General features: G+C 41.6%; 1 protein-coding gene across 6 annotated transcripts in view; it reads left to right on the top strand.

Annotated features, from left to right (window-relative positions):
• The window catches only part of ino80 (INO80 complex ATPase subunit), a 241,676-nt gene that overhangs the window by 86,885 nt on the left and 142,374 nt on the right, over positions 1-12,417 (top strand). For all 6 annotated transcript variants that reach the window (XR_011886757.1, XM_072264538.1, XM_072264545.1 and 3 more), the window contains exons 11-13: positions 708-775; positions 2,838-3,047; positions 10,341-10,421. Coding sequence is in view for 5 of the 6 variants with exons in the window: in XM_072264538.1 (XP_072120639.1) it covers positions 708-775; positions 2,838-3,047; positions 10,341-10,421 (359 nt within the window). In the remaining variant the exon portion in view is untranslated. The remainder of the gene's footprint in view (positions 1-707; positions 776-2,837; positions 3,048-10,340; positions 10,422-12,417) is intronic.

The raw sequence follows: 12,417 nt of genomic DNA, 5'->3' as shown, positions 1-12,417 counted from the left end.
AATCTGAGGTTCTGACAAATCTGTAGTAATGTTACCACTATGTAGGTGGAGTGTGTTACTACCATGTAGGTGGGGTTAATACACAATTGAGATATATGTGATTTAGGATCTTTATGGAATTGTCCACTTGAAATTATGTACTCTGAGAATCACCTTTTCAAAAGATCTGGTTGAGGTGGCTGAAGTACTGAAGTTGATGGTTATAGTCCATTGTAGTTGATGGCTTGAGTCTTGTTGATCCAAGACTAAAAAAGATAACCCTTCACATAAATAGATGTAAAATTTCCAAGGGAAGTGATGGTTGAAAGTTTCAAGTTTAGGAACTAGCTTAAAGTATCTGGGAGATAATGTTGAAGATAAGGGGTTTGAGCTTTAGAGAAGAAAGATGCAGTTGGAAATTGTACAGGACTGCATGGGAAATAAAGTTTGAGGGTGACAGTAGGAAGAAGAAAAGTTATAAACTGGGACAGATGTCTTCTATGTGATAGCTCTTAGGACATCATTGCTTGTGCATTTTAGTTAATTTTCTACAGTCTCATGTAGCTTGGCATAATAAAGCATTAATAAATAGTTTTGTGGTAGAGACCCTGAAGCACAGTTGAAAGTCTTCTCTAAAATGGCAGTTAACCATTGAGATGGGCTTGTGATGCTTTCCCTACTCAAGCATTGTTTGGGAATAATAACATGCATGTTTTTTAATTTTACAGATAGCGAATATTATAAAGCACAGGCACTGAAGAATGCAGAAGATGCTTTTCGAGTGCAACAGGACAGAGTAAGTGTCTTAGGTCTTAAGTATACAGAACTAATTCATTATGTTCAAGTTTTGATAAGTAGTCTCGTCCTTGGTTGACGAGAATATCTAACAGTAGCACTGTATTTTCTCCGAACTTATTTTGATAGAATTCAAAACTAAACTTGGATTGGATTGCTGATCGCTCATGAAATGTGCAGGTGCTGAAGAATTGGGAAGGGGGATTGTATTGGGGCTATGGATGCTAATATGAACTCATGGTGCTTTGGTTAAGTACCTTAGTAATTTCAGCCCTACAATGTCATCTATCTGAATTGCATGAGTGCATCTTTTTTTGACGGTTAACAGGGCATGAGAAAATCATCATATGTTGTGCTTAAATTAACATGACTTCATGAAAAGGAACTGTTTTGGCAAGTGGGTTTTTTTTAAGTTATGTAAGTAACTAAGAGGAGCACGATACTGTTCTTGTACAGAGCCATAAGAGATAACTATACAAGATAAAGGCTTGTGACTTTGAGGATAATATATGATAGGGAATTGATTAGTCCTATTAAAATGTGAAGGGATAAGCATGTCATTTTCAGATTGGCAATTCATAACTAAGGTGTCTTGGTGATCAGTGCTGTGCAGCATTCATTTAAGGTTTTTATTAATGAAGTAGCAGGGACTGATTGTATTTACATTTCCAGATAATTAAAGGATACCTGGGAGGGTAAATTGTAAGGAGGCAGTGTTTGCAAAAGGGTTTAGATAAAAATGGCCGGTGGAGTGTAATGTGAGTGTGACATTATCCTCACTCTTCAGACTTTTTACAACACGAAAAGAGGCCATTTGGCTGATCAACAATCCCATTTCCTCACTTTGCTCCTTGTAACTGTGCTCTTTACCTCCCCCTACCCCCCTTTTGCTTATCAGTACCACCCTGACTCCTCCTATCTGTAAAACTGGGAAAAAAAAGTATCAAACCAAGAGGAAAATACAAAGATGGGTGGCAGGTCTGAAACAGCAAAGAATTCAAACGTTAATTACAAATTTTAAAAATGTAAACAAAATATTCAGCTAAGTAAAAATAAAAATTGGATCAGAAGTTTCTGCAGATATTTTAATCTTAAATAAGCATTGGTCCTATTAAACATGAATGTGGAGAATAATGGAAAATGTGTTCTGTCAGATGAATTAAACATGTTCTTTGCATCAGCCTCACAATACATGATATAACTAATGTTACTTCAGGCAAATTGCGTTCTCTAGGAAAATGGTAGTATACAAATAGTTGGAGCTGCTCCTTGATAAGTCTTTAGTTGTAATGGATCTTAAAGATGTAGCTGTTGAGATATGGTAGTTGATGAATTTGCTTTAGTTTCTAAATTTCTTCTGATTTGGGGATGTTTTTGTTGAAGCAGAAAAAATGCAAGTGCCATACTTGCTCGTAACTCAAAAAGGACTAGAATCAGGAAACTGAAGGCTAGTTAACTGACTATCTCACAAAACAAAAATTGGAGGCTGTTATTAATTAGGGTAATCATGAAAGTTGACATGACTTATGAAAAAGTAATTGTCTAATTTTCTGGAGTGTTTTTTTTTAAAAATAAGATGTAATTTGTGTAAGTGAGAACCAGTTGATGTACTAAGCCTTCTGAAAGGCATTTGGCTAAGATTCATGTTAAACATTATTGTGAGAAATATAAAACTCATGATAATGGAGGTAGGGAACTGGCAGTGTAGAAGATTGCCTGCAACAGGAAAGAATAGGCATAGTTGTGTCTTTATGGTTGGCAATATGTAGCCAATGATATGTCATAGGGACTGAGTGCTGAACTCGTGCAACTTATGAACTAGCATGGATGAAGGGGCTAAAGATATGGATTTAAATTTGCTAATGCTATATGGACAAGTAGCCAAGTAAATTATGAAGACTGTGAGGAGGCTACAAAAGGATGCAGGTGGGATAAGAGTATGGACGATGATCTAGTAAAGTGGAGTATAATGTATGAAAGTAGGAAATGTTCATCATGGTCAAGAATGAGGGAGGTGAATCTTAAAATCTGAGATGGCTCTCACTGTGTTCTTTTGTTTACAGACCCGACTATTTGATGAAGAGGCAAAGGAGAGCCGCATGGCTGCACTTCGTGCAGCTAATGAGTCTGGGACTGGCTTTGGGGAGAGTTACAGTTTGGCTAACCCCTCCATTCGGGCTGGTGAAGATATCCCTCAACCTTCTATGTTCAATGGCAAACTCAAAGCCTACCAACTGAAAGGCATGAATTGGCTTGCTAATCTCTATGAACAGGTAAATTTGGTTGTACTAATAGATACGTGTGCTTACACAACCAGATGCAGGTGTAATTCACAATATCAGTGAGTCTATACGTGAGCAGCTGTGAGTACATATGTAACTTGGCACTCGGGATGTATTCTAAGGAATGAGAATTCTAAGGGCATGAGTGACATAAGGGTCATTTTATATATATATATATATATATATATATATATATATATATAAAGAAATCTATTGGTAAAGGCGCTGTTCTGCTAGGAGTCTGTTTGGAAGCCCTCCCTTTGTCTTGCTTCATGCTGCTATGTTGAGAACCTGGGTATCAGGAATGTTGCATGAGACCTTATTCTCCCTTTTGCTACATCTGCGGCAGTGAATCAGTCCATGGATTAACATGGAGGCTGCCTGTCAGGGGTGATATTGGGCTGACTGGGCTCAATGCTGACATGAGGGCATCAGAGCTGTACCTTGGCTGGCATGTTGTGTGCAGAGTATTGCTACAACAGGTCTGCATGTTGACAGACCACCCTCTTTCTCTTCCATTGCTGTCTTCCTGTCTCTATCCATATAGCCCTTCATGGCTTATAATCTCTTTGCTCAATGGCTGATGACCATTGCTGAGTTTGTTACCATACAGTATTCTCTGGACAAGGGAGAGCTCGTGGCATAGTGTTTCTTATATCAAGCAAGAGGCAATGATGAAGAGTGCAGCCTCCTTGCACAGAGCTTGCTGAAGTGCCAGTGCAGGGGGCAGTGATTTGTGTGAACTTCTTGGCATAGTAGTGGGAGGGCAGCTGTACGCTTTGGTATCCTGTCATAGCATAAAGTCCAAGAAGTGTGTATGTTATTTGGGTGTATGTTCTCATTCCACAACTAAAAGTGCTTCAGAAATCAGTGCCCAAATACCAGTGTAGTACAGGTGTCCCCCGCTTTTCGAACATTCGCTTTACGAAACCTCACTGTTACGAAAGACCTACATTAGTTACCTGTTTTCCCTAACAGAGGGTGTTTTCACTGTTACGAAAAAAGGCAGCGCGCAGAAAAGGCAGCGCACTCTCCCCCGGATTCGGAACTGCATTCTCGCTGGCATTGCTTAAATACGTGTCTGTGAGCAGCCGTTAGCAAGATGAGTTCTAAGGTATTGGAAAAGCCTAAAAGAGCTCGTAAAGGTGTTACACTTAGCGTAAAACTAGACATAATTAAGCGTTTCGATCGTGGTGAATGAAGCAAGGACAAAGTGAGTTTGGCTTGTGGAAGTTGATGAAGATGATGTTGAAGAGGTTTTGGCATCCCATGACCGAGAACTGATAGATGAAGAGCTGATGCAATTGGAAGAAAAAAGGATAACAATCGAAACCGAATGAGTAATAATAAAGTACGACTTTAATTTTGAAAGGGTACATCGGTTTAGGGCATATTTACAGGATGGTTTGAGTGCTTACAAAAGAACTGTATGATCTAAAAATGCGCGAGGCTAAGCAGTCAAGCAAGCCTTCCACATCAGCCACAGCAGACGACGAACCTCGACCTTCGACATTGCAGCAGGCAGACATAGAAGAATATGACCTGCCTGCCCTGATGGAAACAGACGACACCCCCAGTGTCCCACCGCCCCAACCCCCGGGCCACGGACAGATACCGATCCGCGAAGAATGCAGCGGTAACCGGGAGATACCCAGCACATCTTTAAGAAAAAAAGCCGAAATAAGCAAGCTAATTAATTACGTGCCGGGTGGCACCTAATTAATTAGCTTGTTTATTTCGGCTTTTTTCTTAAAGATGTGCTGAGTGCGTTCCATCTGCTGCACTACCACTGCATGCTTCATGAATCGGTATCAGTTCGCTGCCCAGAGGGTGGGGGCCACTGCACCACCCCAACCTCCAACTACTCAGCCTAACACACCATCATCAGTGTGCTCGATGTCTTCCCGATTCCCATAAGTGATACTACACTGTACATACATTATTTCTACTTTATATAGGCTGTGTATTTTTACGTATTGTTTGGTATGATTTGGCAGCTTCATAGCTTAAAGGTTACTGGAGAGTACTTGCACTGTGTTTTTGCTGACGGCGCTTGCGTGAGATTTTCGCTACGAGGAACAGTGCAGGCAATGATTGTGGAAAAGTATTTCTACTTTATATAGACTGTGTATTCATCATATCATTCCTGCTTTTACTATATATTACTGATATTTTAGGTTTTATGTGTTTTTTGGCATGATTTGGTAGGTTATTTTTGGGTCTGCGAACGCTCACAAATTTTTCCCATATAAATTAATGCTAATTGCTTCTTCACTTTATGACGTTCTGGCACGAATGGTTTCATAAGAGCTCTACCTTCGGATGGCGGGGGAAACCTGTACACAAGCAGAGGTAGCTACTTTTATCCTTGACCCTACACCATGTTAATATACACTGAGTGGCTACTTTATTAGTACAGCTGTGTATTTGCACATTAGTGCAAATATCTAATCAGCCAATCATGTGGTAGCAACTCAGAAGTATGAAGTCATGGTCAAGAGGTTCAGGTGTTCAGACCAAACATCAGAAAGGGGAAGAAATGTGATCTAAGAGATTTGCTGTGGAGTGATTGTTGGTGCCATAAGGGGTGCTTTGAGTATCTCAGAAACTGTTGATCTGGTATTTTCATACATAAGTCTAGAGTTTACAGAGAATGGTGTGAGAAACAAAAAACATCTGACAAGCAGCAGTTCTAAGGGTGAAAACGCCTTGTAATGAGAAGTCAGAGGAGAACAGCCGGACTGGTTCAAACTGAGAGGAAGGCGACAGTAACTCAAATAACTAAGTGTTACAACAATGTTGTGTGTTCAGAGATGCTCTTGTGTGTCACATGTTTAATCTTGAAGCAGATGGGCTATACCAGCAGAAGGCCATAAACATGCACTCAGTAGCCACTTTATTAAGTACAGAAGGTACTGAATAAAGTATCCTCTGAATGTATTATATTTTGAATTTGCAAGGATGGGACTACTCAGCAACTAAAGATGGTTCACCCTTGGATTTTTTTTTTTATCATTTAGACCACAAGACTTGGAGCAGAAGTAGGCTGTTCAGCCCATTGTGTCTGCTCTGCCATTCTATCATGGCTGATTTATATTTTCTCAACCCGATTTTCCTGCCTTCACCCTGTAACTTTTTGGCACTTTGACTAATCAAGAACCTATCAACCTCTGCTTTAAATATACCCAATGACTTGGCCTCCACAGTAGTCTATGGCAGTGAATTCTCCCCATTAAATGCTCCTTGTATGTTAATGTTTTCATTCCTGGAATCATTCTTGTGAACTTCCTCTGGATCCTCTCCAATGCCAGCACATCCTTCCTTAGATAAGGGGCACAGAACCGCGCACAATACTCCAAGTGCAGTCTGACCAATGCCATATAATGCCTTAGCATTATATCTTTACTCTTATATTCTAGTCCTCTTGTCATGAATGCTATAATTGCATTTGCCTCCCTTACCACTGACTTAACCTGCAAGTTAACCTTGGGGGAATTGTGAACAAGGATTCCATCCACTTGTATGCACAGTGGTGATGTGCTTTGAGATCTTGGTGATGAAACATAAACACTTCTGCCTGAAAAGCAACTTCGATCTGCTCCAATTTGTCAACATGAGTAACAGGTTCACTTAACCCTGAAACATTTGAATAGCAAAGATGCATACATTAGGATGCTCTCTATCAACTACAGTGAAGCACTCAATACTCTCATCCCTCCAACTAATCAATGAGCTTAATACCTCCTTGTGCAATTGGATCCTGGATTTCATCACTTGTAAACCCCAGTCAATTCAGACTGGCAACAACATCTCCACCGTGATCTCTATCAACTCTGCTCACTTTATGCTTATGATTGTGACTAAGCACAGCTCCAATGTCATATTCAAGTTTGCTGATGACACCACTACCGTAGGCCGAATCTAAAATGGTGGTGAGTCAGCATGTGGGAAGGAGAATTTAAATTTGACTGAGTGGTGCCATAACAACAATCTTTTACTCTGTGTCATCAAGGCCAAGGAACTGATTATAGAGTTTAGGAAGGGAAACTAGAGGTCCGTGACCCTGTCCTCACTGGAGGATCAGAGGCAAAGGGGGTTAGCAACAATAAATACCTATGTGTTATGCTTTCAGAGGATCTGTCCTGGGCCCAGCATGTAAATGCATTACAAAGAAAACAGGACAACACTTCTACTTCCTTTGGAGTTTGTGGAGATTCAGCATTGCATCTAAAGCTTTGCCAAACTTCTATAGATGTGTGGTGGAGAGTACATTGACTGGCTCATCACAGCCTGGTATGAATCCACGAATGCCCTTGAACAGACAATTCTACAAAAAGTAGTAGATACACCACAGTCCACACCGATAAAGCTCTCCCAACCTTTGAGCACATCTCCATGAAACGCTCTAACAGGAAAGCAGCATCCATCATCAGGGATTCCCACCACCCAGCACATGCTCTCTTCGCACTGCTGCCATCAGGAAGAAGCTACCTGCGCTTCAGAACTGACACTACCAGGTTTAGGAACAGTTACTACCCCTCAACCATCAGGCTCTTGAACAAGTGGACTCACTTTCAAGGATGCTTCATCTCATGTTCTCTATTTATAAGACCATAAGATACAGGAGCAGAATTATACTATTTGGCCAATAAAGTCTGCTCTACCATTTCATCATGAGTGATCCATTTTCCCCTCAGCACCATATCCTTTCATGCCTTGACTAATCAAGAAACTATCAACCTCTGCCTTAAATATACCCAATGACTTGGCCTTCACAGCCGCCTGTGGCAACAAATTACATAGATTCACCATCCTGGCTAAAGAAATTTCCCCTCATCTCCATTCTAAAAGGACACCCTCTATTCTGAAGCTGTGTCCTCTGATCTTAGACTTCCCCACCATAGGAAACATATCCACATCCACTCTATTGAGGCCTTTCACCATTTGATTGGTTTCAATGAGGTCCTCCTTCATTCTTCTGAATTCCAGTGAATGCAGGCCCAGAGCCATCAAGTGCTCCTCATATGATAAGCCTTTCAATCCCAGAATCATTTTCGTAAATCTTTGAAACCTCGCCAATATCATCACATCCTTTATTAGATAGAGGGCTCAAAACTGCTCACAGTACTCTAAATGAGGCCTCACCTGTGCTTTATAAAGCCTCAATATTACATCCTCGCTCTTATATTCTCGCCCCTCTCGAAATGAATGCGAACATCGTGTTTGCCTTCCTCACCACAGGCTTAACCTGCAAACTAACCTTTAGAGAATCGTGCACGAGGACTCCAAAGTCCCTTTGCACCTCAGATTTTTGTATTTCTCTCCATTTAGAAAAAGTCTACACTTTTATTTCTTCTACCAAAGTGCATGACCATACACTTTCCAACACTGTATTCCATCTGCCGCTTCTTTGCCCATTCTCCTAATCTAAGTCCTACTGTAGCCACTTTACTTTCTTAAAACCACCTGCTCCTCCTCCTATTTTCGAATTGTCTGCAAAATTGGCCACAAACCTATGAATTTCATCATCCAAATCATTGACAGATAACGTGAAAAGAAATGCTCCCAACACAGATCCCTCTGGAACACCATTAGTCACTGGCAGCCAACCAGAAAAGGCCTCTCTTTGCCTCCTGCCAGTCAGCCAATCTTCTATCCATGCTAGTATCTTTCCTGTAATACCATGGCTTCTTTTCTTGTTAAGCAGTCTTGTCTGTGGTACCTTGTTAAAGACCATCTGAAAATCCAAGTACACAAAATCCACCAATTTCCCTTTATCTATCCTGCTTGTTATTCAAAGATTTCCAACAGATTTATCATGCAAGCTTTTCCATTAGGGAAACCATGTTGACTATGGCATACTTTATCATGCTTCTCCAAGTACCCCGAAAGCTCATCCTTATGAACTCCAACACCTTCCCAACCGCTGATATCAAGCTAACTGGCTTATAAATTCCTTTCTTCTGTCTCCCTCCCTTCTTGAAGAGAAGAGTGATAATTACAATTTTGCAGTCCTCTAGAATCATTCCAGAATCTTGTGATTTTTGGAAAGATCACTAGTAATGCCTCCAGTCTCTTCAGCCACCTCTTTCAGAACCCTAGGTGTCATCCATCTGTTCCAGGTGATTTATCTACGTTACTCACAACACGCTGGAGGAACTCAGCAGGTCGGACAGCATCCGTGGAAACAATCAGTCAACGTTTTGGGCCGGAACCCTTCGTCAGGACTGAAGAGAGAAGGGGCAGAGGCCCTATAAAGAAGGTGGGGGGAGGGTGGGAAGGACAAGGCTGGTAGGTGCCAGGTGAAAAACCAGTAAGGGGAAAGATAAAGGGGTGGCGGAGGGGAAGTAGGGAGGGGATAGGCAGGAAAGGTGAAGGACCTCCAGCGTGTTGTGATCCTCCTTCACCTTTCCTGCCTATTCCCTCCCTGCTTCCCTCCCCCACCCCTTTATCTTTCCCCTTACTGGTTTTTCACCTGGAACCTACCAGCCGCCTCCTTCCCACCCTCCCCCCACCTTCTTTATAGGGCCTCTGCCCCTTCCCTCTTCAGTCCTGACGAAGGCTTCTGGCCCGAAACGTTGACTGATTGTTTCCACGGATGCTGCCCGACCTGCTGAGTTCCTCCAGCGTGTTGTGAGTGTTGCTTTGACCCAAGCACCTGCAGAATATTTTGTGTTTATGATTTATCTACGTTCACACCTTTCAGCTTCACAAACACCTTCTCCCGAGATATGGCTAGCAACCGTACTCCCTTCTACCCATTGGCACTCTCGAACTTCCAGTACACTACTGCTGTGTTCCACAATGAAGACTGATGCAAAATTCATCTGCCTTTTTTTTTGTACCCCTTTACTACCTCTCCAGAACCATTTTTCAGCAGTCTAGTGTTTAGTATTTCCTCTCTTACCCTTTATATATTTGAAAAACTTTTTGTATCCTCTTAGATATTTCTGCCTAGCTTACCTTCATACTTTATGGCTTTTTTGGTTGCCTTCTGTTGTATTTTTTTTTTGAAAGGTTCCCATTCCTCTTTGATTTCTATTAACTGCCACTCCTTAATTAACCTTTAAACCTCACAATTTTCTCTCCTTGACAGACTTTTTTAATAGCTGTTATCTGCAACGTTTGGCTGTTTGAAAGCAATGGTTACCATTATTGTGTGCTTGTATTCTACCAAATGATTGTAATGAGATCCAATTAATTATTAATACTGTTTGATATGTGTACATTTGACTCAATGATAACTTGAGCTCACTTTTTAAGTTCTTTCTCTTCTTCTGCCAGGGCATTAATGGGATCCTTGCTGATGAAATGGGGCTCGGTAAAACAGTGCAGAGCATTGCTTTCTTAGCACATCTAGCGGAGGTGAGATTTATGTTGTTTGACAATTTGAAGAATCTTCACAGAATGCTGCAGTGTACAGCTTTAGATAAATTCTGGTAGCAAATTTGATATTTAGGGACTCTGTCTACCATCCATTTTCCTTGTACCCCTTTGTAGGACTTACTGTTAATTACCATTTAATGTAAATGTATTCTTGAACTGATATGCCTCTTTAGAAACAATTGAGTGTCACATAAACCACATGGATATAGAGAGTAAACAACATCCCGGTGAATCTTCGCTGCACCTTACTGTTAAAAGTGTCACTATCCTCTTAGTTATCCATGGTACAATGCCCTAAACCAACTACATTCATCATCCAAATATCTTCCAATAGATACATCTGTAAATACCCCCTTGTTTACCTACCTGTCAACTTTAACATCGGACCCTCAGCACATTTTTCAGTACATTAATGTTTTTATTGGTGCTGCATTCTCTACTGATGCAGCACTTATCAATTTTATTACTTTTGAGGTCAGTTTCCATCCAGCCCTCATCTTCACATGATCAATCTGAACTTTCCTGGATCTCTCATTCCCGGTGCCGAAGAAGAGCAAGGTGGCATGCCTGAATGACTATCGACCTGTGGCTCTAGCATCAATTGCTATGAAGTGCTTCGAGCGATTAGTTATGGCACACATCAATCACAGCCTACTGGTCAACCTCGACACTTTGCAATTCGCCTACTGGAACAACAGGTCAACGGCAGATGCCAGCTCTCTGGCCCTACATTCCTCCTTAGAACACCTGGAGAATAAAGACACATATGTAAGGCTCCTTTTCATTGACTACAGCTCTGCCTTTAATACCATCATTCCAAATAAACTGATTCCTAAGCTCCAGAACCTGGGCCTTAGCACTCAGATCTGCAGCTGGATCTTCAACTTCCTCACGGATAGGTCCCAGGCTATAAAAATAGGGGACAAGCTCTTCTCTACAATCACTCTGAGCACCGGTGCCCCACAAGGCTGTGTACGCAACCCTGTGCTGTACTCACTGTACACCCATGATTGTGTAGCCAAGTTTCCATCAAACTCAATGTATAAGTTTGCTGATGACACCAAAATTGTAGGCCGTATCTCGGGTAATGATGAGTTTGAGTACAGAGAGGAAATTAAGAACCTGGTGGCATAGTGCGAAGATAATAACCTATCCCTCAATGTCGGCAAGACGAAGGAATTGGTTGTTGACTTCAGAAGGAGTAGCGTACCGCATGACCCAATTTACATCGGTGGTGCGCAAGTGGAACAGGTCAAAAGTTTTAAGTTCCTTGGGGTCAATATCACAAATGACCTGACTTGGTCCAACCAAGCAGAGTCCACTGCCAAGAAGGCCCACCAGCTCCTTTACTTCCTGAGGAAGCTAAGGAAATTTGGCCTGTCCCCTAAAACCCTCACTAATTTTTATAGATGCACTGCAGAAAGCATTCTTCTGGGGTGCATCACAACCTGGTATGGAAGTTGTCCTGTTCAAGACCGGAAGAAGCTGCAGAAGATCGTGAACACAGCCCAGCACATCACACAAACCAATCTTCTGTCCGTGGACTCACTTTACACCGCACGCTGTCGGAGCAGTGCTACCAGGATAATCAAGGACACGACCCACCCAGCCAACACACTTTTTGTCCCTCTTCCCTCCAGGAGAAGGCTCAGGAGCTTGAGGACTCGTACGGCCAGATTTGGGAACAGCTTCTTTCCAACTGTGATAAGACTGCTAAACGGATCCTGACCCGGATCTGGGCCGTACCCTCCAAATATCCGGACCTGCCTCTCGGTTTTTTTTGGACTACCTTACTTTCCATTTTCTATTTTCTATTTATGATATATAATTTAAATTTTTAATATTTGCTATCGATTTGTACTCCAGGGAGTGGCAAGCGCAGAATCAAATATCGCTGTGATGATTGTACGTTCTAGTATCAATTGTTTGGTGACAATTAAGTATAAAGTAAAGTATAAAGACTCTGGTTAATTGG

The sequence above is a fragment of the Mobula birostris genome, chromosome 1 (assembly GCF_030028105.1).
Source record: "Mobula birostris isolate sMobBir1 chromosome 1, sMobBir1.hap1, whole genome shotgun sequence".
Classification (NCBI taxonomy): Eukaryota; Metazoa; Chordata; class Chondrichthyes; order Myliobatiformes; family Myliobatidae; genus Mobula; species Mobula birostris.
The sequence above is the reverse complement of the archived record's forward strand: the minus strand, read 5'-3'. Positions and strand labels throughout refer to the sequence as shown.